The 15,906-nt window shown below is 38.3% G+C and overlaps 1 protein-coding gene across 3 annotated transcripts in view; it reads right to left on the bottom strand.

The window, feature by feature from the left end:
- The window catches only part of LOC136884099 (tetratricopeptide repeat protein 27), a 149,767-nt gene that overhangs the window by 13,424 nt on the left and 120,437 nt on the right, over positions 1 to 15,906 (bottom strand). For 2 of the 3 annotated variants that reach the window (XM_067156130.2, XM_067156131.2), the window contains 3 exons: positions 13,752 to 13,922; positions 11,512 to 11,707; positions 11,336 to 11,436 (listed from right to left, as the gene is read on the bottom strand). In XM_067156130.2, the coding sequence (XP_067012231.2) occupies positions 11,336 to 11,436; positions 11,512 to 11,707; positions 13,752 to 13,922 (468 nt within the window). The remainder of the gene's footprint in view (positions 1 to 11,335; positions 11,437 to 11,511; positions 11,708 to 13,751; positions 13,923 to 15,906) is intronic. The other variant, XR_010861303.2, reaches the window with a different exon arrangement.

The raw sequence follows: 15,906 nt of genomic DNA, 5'->3' as shown, positions 1-15,906 counted from the left end.
TTTTCTTATTCAAACAGCGTCACCTAATCTAACTTAATCATACAATATGTCACAGGTGAACAATATTGTGGAAGTGGGAAGTACCTGTACTGTGTGATATTTGTAACATATGTAATTGTAAATGGTAGATTTCTATTCTGTACTTACTGGAAGTATCTAGAAAATTGTTGAACAGGGTGTGTGCCTTTTGTGGGTTATGTTTTCTAGAAGGAATTTTCTTACTATTCTGGAATTTCTTACTATTCTGGAAATGGAAGATTCGCGAACGTGTGTTTTCGAGAATGTTAGTCAAAGTTCGCGACGGGAGCAGGAATTGTGACTGGTGAACCTAGGAGGGGATGGGCGGACTCATACATTCTGATTGGCTACTCCAAGCCAGAGTTTTCCTATATATAGTAAGCGAGGCAGCGATCGTGATTATTTGGTCTTGTCTTGGCCTGATCTGCCTTTAGTCTGTGTTGGTCTGTGTTGGTCTGTGTCGTGTGCAACGCCACGCTTTGGAAATGGCGCATCCTCGGGTAAGCACTCTTGAATTCCATTCCTGTTAATATTTCCGTAATGTTCCGATTTGCTTTTCATATAAGAGTCTGCCCTAGCCTAACCTAGATTCGCCAAATTAATTATTTAGGACGCCCTAGCTTTTCAGCTGGGCTTGCCTGTATGTTTTCGAGGCTTCCCCTTTTCTTGTTTCACAAAATATGTAGATTGTAAGTTAATATATTTACCTTGGGCTTTGCCTCTGGTAGTTCTGTATCACTTGAGGTACGCTAGATTTTGGAGAACCTGTTCACTTCGCTGTAAATTGCATTGTACGACTGCATTGGTAACTAGATGTATAGTTGATTTGAGATTTGAATTTATACTGCTGCGAAGGTATTACCAAAGAACCTCTAAGTTATGTGTATCACAGAACTTATAGTTCGTAAGTCGGGATTGTATTTGGAATGTATTTGTAATATTCTTTTGTAAATAATATTCTTCAAATCTAAGGATCACGGCGATTTATTTCGGAATCCGCAATCTAAGCCATGTTCATGCCTTTGGAAGGTTCCCCAGGCTTTTCCACTTTCCCGGTTTGTTGTCCAGTAGTTGGCCGTACTGATATTTATGTACATGTTGTTGGAGATCCGCGTAATACCAGCTAATGTTTTTCTGAGCGTGTAGTGTTCTCTGATATTGTGTAGTTCCTCTTACCTTCACCCTTTACTTGTTTGCGCCTTGTTTTGTGTAACCACTGTAGTTAAGGTTACGCAATATGAATCATGAAAACATATTTCAAGCGCCAGTAGAGAAATGATAACCTTCTCGCTATATATTTTCCGAAAAAATATAAAATTGATCTCTGAAATTAATGATGCACTCTGTCATATCTTGAGGTGTATCCCATTCTTACCGAATTGCAGTATTTAGCATTAAAATTAAGCGATCGTTTACTTAGCCTTTATTTCCAATGAGTTAACAACTGCTATTGACCACATTTACGTTTTTATTACGAAAACATGTTCTCTTTCATTTCCGATTTTCTTTGCGGAACAGCAGTCGATGGGTATTACTAATCAGCTAGCTGCCTCTGTGGATCCGTGGTAGAGTGTCGGCCTCCGAATCCCAAGATAGCGGGTTCAAACCTGGCAGAGGTAGTCGGATTTTTGAAGGGCGGAAAAAAGTCCATTCGACACTCCATGTCGTACGATGTCGGCATGTAAAAGATCTCTGGTGATACATTTGGTATTTACCCGACAAAATTAATTAAATCTCAGCCATAGACGCCCAAGAGAGATCCGGTTTACTCTGTCTGCCATCTAGCGGACCTAGAGTAAAACGGAACGTCGAAACTGACGAGCAGACAGCCAGATGGCGTCAAATCGAAATGTCTGCACACGGTAGCTGAGGCCATACGATTATTATTATTATTACTAATCAGCTCCGACATCACCTTCAAATTTAAAGATAAAAATTTCATAATGTTCCGTATTGAAATGTATCGCAATGAAATTGAAATAATAAATAAGGTAGTTCAACCTATTCAATACAAATACAAAATATAGCGTTACATTCCTATTTAATTATAAGTGGAAGCGGTACCGGTTTCGACCCCAATCCGAGTCATCAGCCGAATAAAACGCAAAAAACAATGCATAGGTAAGAAAGAAATTAAAGATCAAGTCCCCACAAAAACAGTTGAAGAGGCAAAACAAAACAACGGGTATGGGCACTGTAAAATTCAGAAGAAGTAGAAGGTAAGTCACTTAAAAGAAGCAAGGCACAATCTTCTGAGCAGCAGCATAGCACACACAAAGTTCGGCATTGTCTCATAATGTTTACAAGAAGCGGAGAACAGTTAAATGAGCCAGCTTGCATACACTATCAGGCGCGAAGCCACAACACAATCCAACAAATGTGAAGATGCAAAATCGTGCAGAAGCCGAAGACGAGTAGCTCAATTGAAGTAAATTGCCAACTCCCGAAGATCAGCGCGACATATTCAACGTCAGGCACTGTGCTTTCAAACGCCGACTGAACTTGATGAATAGCTTAATGATCCAGTATTTGTTTCCGGTATTGCGCTTTTTACTATTTTTCTCTTCACAATTGTTTCTTATGTCAACTGTTCTAAAAAATCTGCAAGATCCTAGTTACATATTTCAATTATATTGAATTGTATTACATGTATATATGTGTGTACATTTTCACGACCAAATGTCAACGAGAGAGCTCGCTAGTGGGCATAGCGAGGAAACGTTATTGAAAATGATCGATTTCATGCAAGTGCATAAATACCAGTAATGGAAAAAATCGTGCACACTTAATCGCTCGTAATAACGGATGCATCAGTGGTAGGGCTCTCACTGTAACTGAAGGATAACACACAGTTTAATATAGGAATTTTGAAGGGACAGGCAAAAGCTGTTCTTGTAATGGGGTTCTAGTTATATGCTATACTCGCTATGACGGACTTCTACTGTATTCACCTATTTGTGTTATGTTATCAGAGCTGCAGTATGGCATGTACCCACTACGAAGTGGAATTGCCATTCTTCAGTAAAGAATTATGTTGGGGGATGTTACACGCAAGCTGTAATTTTTAAAATTTTCTTTGTCTTGAAAAGCTACGGGGGTCTAATACACGCGGAAATACAGTAATTCTTTCCGTGGTGTGAAGAAAGGAAGATACGAATATGTGGACATAAAAATTATGGAGTGGTTTAAGGAAAAAAAGAGATTATGGCAACGCTGTAAATCACAAAGTGATGCAGTTTAAAACACATGAAATTGCAGGAAGTCTTGGTATTGCGCAGAAAGATTTTAAAGCAAGTATAAATAAGTTGGCAGAACGTCTTACGCTCTGGAATGGACTAAGTTTGTAGAGAAGGACATCATTGTGCCAGTGGCTTCCATCAGATTATACCAACAAAGTGATCAAATTTCGCCGCTTTGTCGCAAGACTTCGAACATTACAACACTGCACAGCCTTGAACTCCATGCGGTGGTACGTTTCACCCATCAGCTGTGGTAATGAAGGAAGGGGCTAATATCAATTCAATTTTCAATCATCAATGATCTGCATTCAGGACAGTCACCCAGGTGGCAGATTCCCTATCAATAGAGTTTGTGATTTTTAGCATTTGCGATAAATGCGAAATATGCCGAAACTTTGTCAGTGTATGTGCCTTCATCTTATATGACCCGTACGGGTGGTTTTTAGCGATTTCGAATTCGCGATAAAATGCGAAATTGGTTCAAAATGCGAAATTATACAATTTATGCGAAATAGATGCGAAACTCTCGGTTTTATACGAAATAAACATATATTTTTAAAAAGTATGCATTTTTCTTAAAAATAAGATATAAATGTTGTTATTTATTTCAGGAGAAATAATTATTACGGCGCCCACTGCAATCGTAAAGCAGTAACATGCTTTGACGGACACTTCCGTCTTGATGCACGGAACATCTATAAGTTCATTATCGCAGTTAGCTGGTCGGAGAGATTTATTCTCTTTGTTTCGCAGCCTAACTGATTGATGTCAGATGATACCTGAAGCTATTTTCTCTGTGTAAAAAGTAACTCTGAGCTGAAATACGGAAAATAAAAAGCATCTCATTTTGCCGCTCGTTGTAAACAATCATGGCGGCATCCATCCGCGGCATGGATGAGTTTATTCGTAACTGGCTTGAAAATAGTGATGTTGAAAGTGGAAAAGATTCTCTGGAGAGTGAAAATTCTTCATCTTCAAATGACAGTGATGAAAGTGATTCCGAGATGATAGTGCCAATTGAAACTACGTGACAAAACCAGAATGCAACAAGAGCGAGTCAGAAGTCTACTTTTTTTTGCTAGTTGCTTTACGTCGCACCGACACAGATAGGTCTTACGGCGACGATGCGACAGGAAAGGCCTAGGAATGGGAAGGAAGCGGCCGTGGCCTTAATTACGGTACAGTCGCAGCACTTGCCTAGTGTGAAAATGGGAAACCACGGAAAATCATCTTCAGGGCTGCCGACAGTGGGGTTCGAACCCACTATCTCCTGGATGAGCTCACAGCTGCGCGCTCCTAACCGCACGGCCAACTCACCCGTTAAGAAGTCTAGTAAAATGATACTTGGAATTATGATCTTGTTGACAATAATGTAACATCTAAACCAGTTTTTGAAATTCACTCTATAGTGAGGAGGGGGTTGGGTAATAATCCGAAAGAAATGGACTTAGGGAATGAATATCTAAACCCACAGTTCTGGGATCACGTTACTAAGGAAACCAATACCTATGCCTCTACATTTCTTGCTAATTTATCTGCTTCCCTTGAAACCAGTAATACTTACGAACAAAAACATTGGTTTCCTGTTACTATAGACGAGCTAAAAGCTCACTTTGCTTTGTGTATTCTTATGTAGCCTATGTGATTAATCAAATTTATGTTAAACTGACGAAAAAATAAATAGTATGTAAGGGAATATTTCCTTTCACATGTAATGGCAGGCCAAAGGGTTAAATCATTCAATGTGTGGAATTCCTTTCACTGGCTAAAGAGCACTGCAAAGACCAGTCAATCAAACAGCAAATACACTTTCAAGCAACACATTCATTCTCTTTGTGTGTTGACCCTTGATCTTAGTCGGTTATTCTTGACATTGGTGTTGAGTAGTAGTTCCGTTTAAATGTACGGTAGCGATTTATTTTATTGTCTGTTAGTCATGGGTCGAAGAGAAGTGACGATCAAACAGCATGCCGAAAGTCACAAATCGGGACATATTTATGTAAGGATACAGATGGCCTATATTGATGTGCCGACTCTGCAACCAAAACCTTGAAGAAGAAAAAATGTTTTGCAGGCTTTCCTTTGCCTTGGCAGCACTTCTGTGCATTTGGGCCTCTACGAACAGTGTCGATGTAGAGTTTTTTTTAGCAAGTACAACATAATTGTAACTGATAGGCGGTCTCAAATGAAGGAGGACACCTTTTAAATAATTGGCATGTTGTACTTAAATCATCATTGAAATTCCTCTTCCTTGTTGGTGTGTTGTACTGTGATAAATAAATACGTTCAGAATAGTATTTTTCACTTTGAAATTGTGTTTGTAAACTTGAAAATAAGCATATTCCTGTGTGTTCGTTAATACTTCTTGCAGTCTTATGTTGATGTTTGTCTTATTTTCCATAGTGAATTCAAAACTGCATGACGAGCAATGTGTGATTAAACAGCATGATTTTACTCCCAACTGTTGTGCGTGCAATTTAGCAAATTTTGCCTATTTTTAACCAGTTTGCTACAAAATGCTAAATTTGAGAAGTTTAGATGCTACAAAACGCTAAATTTGAAAATCAAAACGCTGAATCACTGATTTTTAAATGCTATAAACCACGAACTCTACCTATCAATTGTTTACCTAGCTTTTTCTTAAATATTTTCGAAGAACTTAGATATTCATCAAATATTTCCTTCGATAATTTATTTCAATCCCTCACTCCTCGTCCTATAAATTAATATTTGCCCCAATCTGTCCTCTTGAATTCGAACTTTACCTTCATATTTATCTTCTTCACTTTTTGTGTAAATAAAGTATAGATTAAATAACTATTATTTGTGTTAACTGACAAAGGGTAGAGAAGGGTCCACCTATTCAATACCATTGATATTGGTATTACCATTGATACCACTGATAATGGTATTGAATAGGTGGACCCTTATCTACCTTTTGTTAGTGATCAATTGTCAATACGGACCATAATTAAATTCACAACTTATGATATTTTGTGTGTTGATATAAAGATGCCAGGTGTTCCTTCATATGCTTCTGAACTATGCTAAACTATAACCTATAAGGTGTTGGGAGTAAATATTGCATGTTGGCAGCAAATCCTGAGGCCATAAATGTCACCAAGAAGAAGAAGAAGAAGAAGAAGAAGAAGAAGAAGAAGAAGAAGAAGAAGAAGAAGAAGAAGAAGAAGAAGAAGAAGAAGAAGAAGAAGAAGAAGAAGAAGAAGAAGAAGAAGAAGAAGAAGAAGAAGAAGAAGAAGAAGAAGAAGAAGAAGAAGAAGAAGAAGAAGAAGAAGAAGAAGAAGAAGAAGAAGAAGAAGAAGAAGAAGAAGAAGAAGAAGAAGAAGAAGAAGAAGAAGAAGAAGAAGAAGAAGAAGAAGAAGAAGAAGAAGAAGAAGAAGAAGAAGAAGAAGAAGAAGAAGAAGAAGAAGAAGAAGAAGAAGAAGAAGAAGAAGAAGAAGAAGAAGAAGAAGAAGAAGAAGAAGAAGAAGAAGAAGAAGAAGAAGAAGAAGAAGAAGAAGAAGAAGAAGAAGAAGAAGAAGAAGAAGAAGAAGAAGAAGAAGGAAGCCTGCATATGTAGTAATTACATTCATTATTTAATTTTTCTTGCAAATACCTTCCAAAAATTCGAGGAAGTCTTACATTCGGGCCAATACAGCAAATTAGTTGTTAATCTCTGAAAGATAAGTTATAGAGTTATTGTGAAGTTTTTGACTTGAATAAATAAATAAATAAATAAATAAATAAATAAATAAATAAATAAATAAATAAATAAATAAATAAATAAATAAATAAACAGGGTGTCCACCAAATCCAAATTTTGAAATTCCCTGACATTTCGCTGTTTTCCAGACATAAAAAACCAGTTTTTTCCATGACACACAACGACAAAAAATAAAATTATAAAGGAAGTTTCCAGCTATGACAGTAATAATAAAATACATTTTGTAAGCTTCACATCCAAAAAGTAAATGAGCAATTAATGTGCATATTTAATTTCAAAACTTGGAAGTTGAATTTAGTCTAATTAAATTCACTTTGGGATTTAAAAAAATGATTACCATTACTGCTTCAGCGAAGACATTTTTTCGTCTATAGCCACCAACGACTGTCGAGCTTCTGCCATCACCCTCCACTTCTTTTCTTCTAATTCTTTCAGCAACAAAGCGGCCTTAATACCATGGCCGCAAACACAAATTTTCCTTTGCCTACCACAACGAACTCTATCACATATGACTCCACTGCTTTTTTCTTCTTCTTCTTCCATTAAAGAAGATTCACCAGAGGCGAGATGTCTACAGAATTATCTTTCAAGAGAGCAAGTACCCAAAGCTGAGTTCCACCATTCCTTACGTGCCAGTGAAGCTAGTGTACGTTTGTTCCCAGTAATGTTTCCAGACTCTGAAATCGCTTCGGAAGGTCACCTGCACACAATGAAAGTTGCATATACAATCACTCATGGATTGGCTCCCTATTTTTATAAACACGTTCTTGAGATGTGTAGTAAGTGCACACATTTCACCGTTGGTTCTGACGAGTCACAGAATAAAGTTTCTCAGATGGGCCAAATGGATTTTGTAGTTCGTTGTTTCAACACTGATACTAATGAGGTATGCACTTCTTATTTTGATTCCGTGTTTCTTGGTCACTCTACCTCCTAGGACTTATTAAATGTTTTTTTGCAAGCACTGCAAGGACTCAATCTAAAAAAAAAACTAAAAATTTCAATGGATGGCCCAAATGTTAATAAAAAGTTCCTTCGGGATATCGGTAATTTATTAAATGATGATCCAGATGCTCCTATTTTGGAGAACATTGGACCTTGTGCCTTGCATACTGTGCACAATTGATATAAGATGCCAGTAAAAGAAACCCAGTGGAATATTGCAGAGTTTCTTCGTGCTCTTCACTTCTTGTTTTGTCCGACTCGTTGCCTGAATGGTAAGCGTACTGGCCTTCGGTTCAGAGGGTCCTGGATTCGATTCCCGACCGGGTCGGGGATTTTAACCTTAAGTGGTTAATTCCAGTGGCCCAGGCCTGCGTGTTTGTGCTGTCCCCAACATCCTTGCAACTCACACACCACACATGACACTATCCTCCACCACAATAACATGCAGTTACCTACGCATGGCAGATGCCGCCCACCCTCATCGGAGGGTCTGACTTACAAGGGCTGCACGCGGCTAGAAAAAGCCAAACGAAATTATTACTTCTTGTTTTGCTACGTTCCTACACATTATTCAGGTTCAAACGTATTCCCTTTGAAATACTGTGCTATAAGATGGATTGAAAATTCTTCTTTTTTTTTTTTTTGCTAGTTGTTTTACGTCATTGAAAATTCTAAAACTCATTGAACGTCTTATAGATATCTGACCTAATGTTGACAAACATGTGGAAGGAAGAAACAGAGACAAGAAAATCCCAAACTGTAACAGCTTCAAAATAGTATCAACTTCACTATCACTAAGATAGTGTATGCACTTCCTAACAATATCCGACACTAAAACAAGAATAGGTACATTATTATTAAGAATAGAAGAAATAAATTATTCGCGGCTAATGACTGCCATATGAAGGATGTTATGGCTGATCGAGACCACGGTGCCAATTTTTGCCGAGCCTGGCTGAGTGGCTCAGACGGTTGAGGCGCTGGCCATCTGACCCCAGCTTGGCAGGTTCGATCCTGGCTCAGTCCGGTGGTATTTGAAGGTGCTCAAATACGTCACCCTCGTGTCCGTAGATTTACTGGCACGTAAACAAACTCCTGCGGGACAAAATTCCGACACTTCGGCGTCTCCGAAAACCGAAAAAGTAGTTAGTGAGACGTAAAGCCAATAACATTATTATTCTTTCTTTCTTTCTTGCGAACCGGCCAAACTTAGGACCACGCCAATACCACTTCACTTCCTTCTAATCATCCCTTCTTCCTTCCTCTTTCTCCACAGTGCCTTCATTCTTTCAGAATGTTGCGCTCTTCTCTCTTCAGTCCATCTTCCCCCTCTGCGCTCTTTCTTTTCTTCAACCAGAACTTTTATGTTGGAAAGTCTTTTCCTGAATTGGTCTCTATCACGACATTCTTCATCTGCAATTCCTAACCTCTTGAGTTCTTCCTTCATCTGCTTGGCATATCCCCCCTGGCTCTTCAAGTAGTATATTTTATTAAAAATTTGTTTATTTAACCTTGTTGGATCCATTCTGACCATGTGTCCATAGAATCGCAACCGTCTTTTCCTTATTGTTGTTTCCAGGTCTTCTGTTATTTTGTATATCTCCTTATTTGAGCGTAATCTGTAGTTTCCCTCTACCACCCTTGGGCCGTAAATCATCCTCAATATTCTCCTTTCAATCTTTAGTAGTTTTTCCAGGTTCGTTAGTGTTGCTGTTTCCACCCCATACAGAATCACTGGTTTTACCACAGCATCATAATGTCTTAGTTTCGCATTGATGGAGAGATTCTTTTTGTTGTAAATGGCTTTGGTGGCAATGTTTAGCCTTTCCAACTTAAGTCTTCTATTTTCCATGGCCGCTTTATCCATCCCGTTGCTGCTGATAATTTCTCCCAGGTATTTAAACTGCTTTGTGACCTTCACTTCGCCATATTTCGTCTTCATTGTTCTCTTCACATAATTCCTGTCCGTGCTCATCATCTCTGTTTTCGTGAAGGAGATTTTTAAACCTGTTTTCTCGGCTATCTCCTGTAGTTCATTTATCTGTGTTATTGCTTCCTGTTCTGTCTCAGCGAAGAGTGCCAAATCATCAGCAAAGGCCAAACACTTGGGTTTGACATGTTTATTTTTACTACCTCTTATAGCACCTGAGTCATTATTATTATTATTATTATTATTATTATTATTATTATTATTATTATTATTGCCGAGTCACATTCTTGCCACTTGTCTTTCACGAACTATACTGAAGTATGGTACACAGACGAACTAAATAGTAAGCAACATACGGATGTAAATAAAATTACATCTACACTGAAGACTATTAAACCTATACCGCACACGCCGAGCCAGGTAGCTTAACCACGTGGCTGCCAGGTGATGATGTATTGTAGACAATACAGTTGGCAGCCAGCTTTCGAGATTGCACTCAATCTATATAAATCGATATGAATGGCAGCTTGGGACTAGATGGATCAAGACCGAATACATACAATCATACTTCACAAACTCAAACAACTTTCATCTTACAATGTGATGTCCCTTCATTTTAAATCTTGTTCTCTATTCACAAAAATACACGTGATATTACAAGCTACTAGTCGTGCCTGAAACTTCCGAACACCTCGCATGTAAGATAGGTTAGAAACTCAACATGACGCGGCCTGAACTGTGTCACGATGCATTACACATTTACACAAGGTTTACCTACGTCAGCACATTTAATAATTGTAATAATAATAAGAATGAGCATTCTAATGAGTATTAAGTTCAAGCGAATTTCACACTTTCCTGCATTCAGTGTTTTTTGTCTGTTTTTACATTTTACGAGGTTGAGACTATCGCACACGTCATTACATAGTAAACAAACACAGTCATCCGTTGGGTTGTGGAATTTTGTCTATGTGCATATTTCGCTGTGGAAGCCATGTATTTAAGCGATTAGAAAACCGAGAACGCAATATAGGCCGCGCAATTCCCCAACAACACAGAATATTCAATAGAAAGCAGATCAAAACATTGAAAGTTCGATCGATCAGTCGATCGATCATAGTTGCTACGGCTTGCTATAGGCTATCCATATAGCTATTGATGCTATTGGATACTTCACATTCGAGATCACACTTGATTTTTTTAATGTTTATTAAATTTTCTTTACAATTTATTCCTGGCATAAAAGACATGCCCTAGATTATGTTATAAAAACTGAAAAATGTGCTTCTATTAAAGGATATATACGGTATGTCAATTTTATCTGGCAGAAGAACAAATTTCCAGATTTTTTTTCTGAATTCCCTGACATTTCCCGGTTTTCCCGTCATTTATCGAATTCCCTGACATTTCCCGGTTTCCCCGGTTTTCCATATGGGTGGCCACCCTGATAAATAAATAACTAATATATTTTGAACTCACCGTCACTTTTGATGTGACACCTTTCAGGGAGAGTCTGGCAGAATTCAACATTCTAACAGCCTGTTCCTTGTCTGGACAGTTACGACAGCACTGCAGGTATGCTGCAACATGATAGTACTATGTAAATAATAACCCAAACCACATTCAAGTTCAATCCATGTGAAGTAAACACTAACCATCAGCAAGACTTGAGCATAGCCTCATAACGTCCCGACATGAGTCCACCTGCTTCTCCCAATGTAACGACTGGACAGCAGCACGATGAGCCCGCTGGAGGTACTGGGCTGTCTTCTGTAGGGTTTCTGTAGTCTGCACCGGATTACTAGCTGTCAATTCTGCATATAGTCGCCATAAGGTTGCATTATCAGTCACCTATACAAAGCATTCATTCTTTTATTAAAATTATAATGCTACTGTAAAAGTCTCAAAGTTTAAAATGCAAGAATTTCAAAATGGATACCAGGAACTCAGAAACCTATCCAATATGTTTCTGATTATGATTTTTAATTTAAATTGCATGCTTCAGGATTTATATCCTAGTTATGGCAGTTATCACTTTCATACATCCTTTCCATATGACAAAAAAAAAAAAAAAAATGCAAGGTCAATTAATAGTAAATAACAAATAAAAACCTCTGGTAACTGATATTTCAAACAGCATGGAGCTACTTGGCCCTGACTTTCAATTCATATTTCAGAACACAAAATGCACCAAGCACACAGAATTGGAACAAATGTTTTGAAAACAAGGCCTTCTTCACGACGTTTCTACCGTTCAGGTGTTGTGAATCCAAACATTTACGTATTTTTCAACAATAGGAAATGTCCGCATGGCACTGAAACAACAGCTCTGTTAGCTGATCACCATTTTGAGTTCTAGACGAACATGTCTATAATAATGGTAAGTTATAAAGCTCAGTACCAACAACTGTCACTGTCACCCAATATTTCTTATGTGCGCTACACTCATGCAGTAAAGAAATCAGTCAAATAACTTCTGCTGCCAACAAATATCTCAGTTGCAGAACTGTTAAATTATGATATTTTTAGTCTCATACGAACATCCTGAACACTACTCTTTAATTGGCATGTCTATAATAAACACCGTTTTGACGCTATCCATATCTAATTATAATACTGGAATTTTTCAGGGTAAATCTGATAATGTGAGTTTATAAGAAGGTTCTGGGACGAACTCTAAAAATCAATATTCTAGCACAACCTTCAATGGTTTTTCTGCCTCAGCTGCATGTTCTTTTTCAAGAAGGACAAAGTAAAAATTATTAACAACTTCCTTCCTCAAAAATGTAATTTCATATCTAACATCTTCAACGCCACCAATAACATATCTAACCCTCATTTTTGGAGGAAATTCACGATAGTGAAATCATTTACTTTCAATTCTGAATTCTCTTTTTCTTCCTCATTGTCTGCTCCTTCCTTTTCATTTGCCTCATGTTCCTCTACATCATGGTTAGGTAATGTGGAGGTAGAAGGCGTAGTAAATATATATATTTTGTCATAAATATAATTATGGTGTGATTTAGATCTGTTTGGGAATCATTCATAATTCAAATCTTTTGTATAGCACTACTGTTGGAATTAAGTATGTTGTACTCATCATCATCATCATCATCATATTTCTTCGCTCCAGCAAGTTGGGTGCGATTGTGTACGAGCCTCCTCTAGTTTGTCCTGTCGGTCCATAGATGTTGTTCATATTTGCGATGCCAATTTACATCTCAGATTTCAAGGCCCTTGACAATCTGCTTTTCCCGAACATCACAAGGTCTTCCTCTCTCTCTCTGTCTCTTCCCAGGAAACACTGCGGTCAAAGTATGCTTGAGGAATCCTATGGCAATCCATTCTTTCCATGTGACCATACCATTGCAATCTCTTCACTTCAAGGCTCCCTAGCAAGCTTCTTTCCAATCAGAGCTGTTGTCAGATATCCACATTAATAATTTAATCCATTTTTGCTTTTTTTAGACAAGAATGGAGGAACATAATTTCTGCTGCCTGAAGACACTCTATGTTAATCCAGTAAGTGTTGCTGCTTCCAGACCTGACTAATCGCATTTTCTTCCATTGCAGCAATACTGACAATTTTGGCTTCAATCCCCAAAATGTACCACTAACGGATTAGACTAACTTTTGGTAGAACCTGACATTTGCCCATTTCCCAATCGGCAACATTCTCGCGTTCTGTCATTCCCATTCAATTACCTTCAGAACAGAGACCGCAGTTTTTGTTACACTGTATGCACACAACTCCATCTTACTGTCACCAGCAAAGAACTATCATGACATCACTCCGTGGCGCGACCAACCCACGGTAGTGTTCCACAGCAACACCATGCGACCAGTCCAGAAACTTAATGACAATACTACATATTACAATGCTTTAACACCTCACCTGTCCAGTCAGACGGCCAAACAGTCCCAGCGCTTTTGAGAGCAATCTTCCTGCAGGTACACCCTGGTTATCAGCTAGATTGTTCCCCACAGCTTTTGCTAGGATACTCAACACTTCCGTATCAACATGTTTCCCCTTCAGGTCCAGGATGCGGTGATAGGCACGGATCACCTACGACCAAAACATTAAATCATGGATTAAAAGATACAACTGTGAATAGGAACATATACAGCAAATCCTAGTTAAGACGTTTCTGCAGGGGACAGTGAAAAAGAACGTGTTACGCGAGAAAACGTACTACTGAATACACAAATAAAAACTATCCAATAGGGATATGGAAACACTAGATAAGATTTTTCCTTATATGATGGCATTTTACGTTGTGTATCTGCATGTATAGTGAAAACTATATCTACCATTTCTAAACATGAGCGGAGAATATTAAAAGGTGTGGAAAAACATGAAAAAATACAAAAACCTCTTCCACTGGCGATTATAAAATAACAACAGTGCAATGAAAGGTGTAAAATTCGATATCACTGTGGGTGTTCATCAAGGTTCTGCCCTTTCACCATCGCTATTCATCCTCTGCATGGATACAGCAACAGCTGACATACAGACTTCACATCCCTGGACCCTTCTTTATGCCGATGATGTGGTACTTGCACAAGAAACCCGTCCTGAACTCCAGCATCAGGTTCAAACGTGGAAGGACAGACTGGCTGAAAATGGACTGCACCTCAATATCCAGAAGACAGAATACCTGGAATGTGACCCCCAAACCAGAGGTACCATAAGTATCAGTGAAGAAGACCTGCAGAAGACCATGCAATTTAAGTACTTGGGATCCGTCGTCACCTCAAACTGTGACACCACTCCTGATACTCGGATGAGGGTAAATGCAGCTTGGCTCAAGTGGAGACAGGTCACTGGAGTCCTCTGTGATAAAAAGATGCCTCAATATCTAAAGGCAAAAGTTTATAAGAGTGTGGTACGGCCAGCAGCGATCTATGGGACTGAATGTCGCCCCATGACGAAACAACAGGAGCAAATGTTGACAACCATGGAGATGAAGATGCTTCGATGGTCCATGGAGCTGACCCAATGTGACCACATAAGAAACACGGATGTCCGCTGGTACGGCCACGTCATGAGAAAATAGGACGACTCAGTTGCCAAAACAGCGCTCCACATCAACCCAGAGGGAACAAGACCACGAGGAAGACCGGCAAAGAGATGGACTGACAACATCAGGGCAGACATGCACAGTGTTGGCTTAACACCAGAAGATGTCAACGACAGACAGAAATGGAGGAGATGTAGCAAAGCAGCCTACACACTCGTCAATTACAATACATAATTCTTCATTACATCCTGGATCGCAAAAACAGGCATCTTTTTACAGCCTGATATATCGAGCCTTAAGAATCCCCTTATCTCCCGTAAATTTGAGAACTGAATTAAATTACATATGAAACCTTGCAGTAACCAATGGATACAAAATTTAAATGATAAACAGTCTGGTATATAAAATGAAAAACAAACTATCCACTAACCTCAAACCAGATAGGCCTAACAGAAATAAACATCCTGTTTTCACGTATAATAGCCCAACTATCCACCAAATTACTAATACCTTCAACAAGTATAATATAAACATAGCTTACAGAACAACCAATACTACACAGAACATATTTTTTAATTATAATAAAATAAATAAATAAATAATAATAATAATAATAATAATAATAATAATAATAATAATAATAATAATAATAATAATAATAACAGCAAATATTTAAGTTCAGGAGTATACAGGTTGACATGTTCGCAGTGTGGTTATTCATACGTTGGCCAGACTGGGCGAAGTTTTATTACAAGATATATGGAACATTTCAATGTCGACAAACATAACAAATATTCCGCTATGAGTACACACATGAAGGAAACAGGCCACCATTTTACCTCAATAGAAAAAGATAGGGCATGGGTATTGACTGAGGCCACAGAGAGGAGATTAAATGTGTGGGAAAGGAAAGTACTGAGGAAGATATTCGGACCGGTGAAGGAGGGAGATTTATGGAGAATCAGAACAAATGAAGAAATAAGATTATTGTATAAGGAGCCGGACTTGGTGACATCAATCAAAATGAGA

This window comes from Anabrus simplex, chromosome 12, assembly GCF_040414725.1.
Source record: "Anabrus simplex isolate iqAnaSimp1 chromosome 12, ASM4041472v1, whole genome shotgun sequence".
Taxonomy (NCBI): Eukaryota; Metazoa; Arthropoda; class Insecta; order Orthoptera; family Tettigoniidae; genus Anabrus; species Anabrus simplex.
The sequence above is the reverse complement of the archived record's forward strand: the minus strand, read 5'-3'. Positions and strand labels throughout refer to the sequence as shown.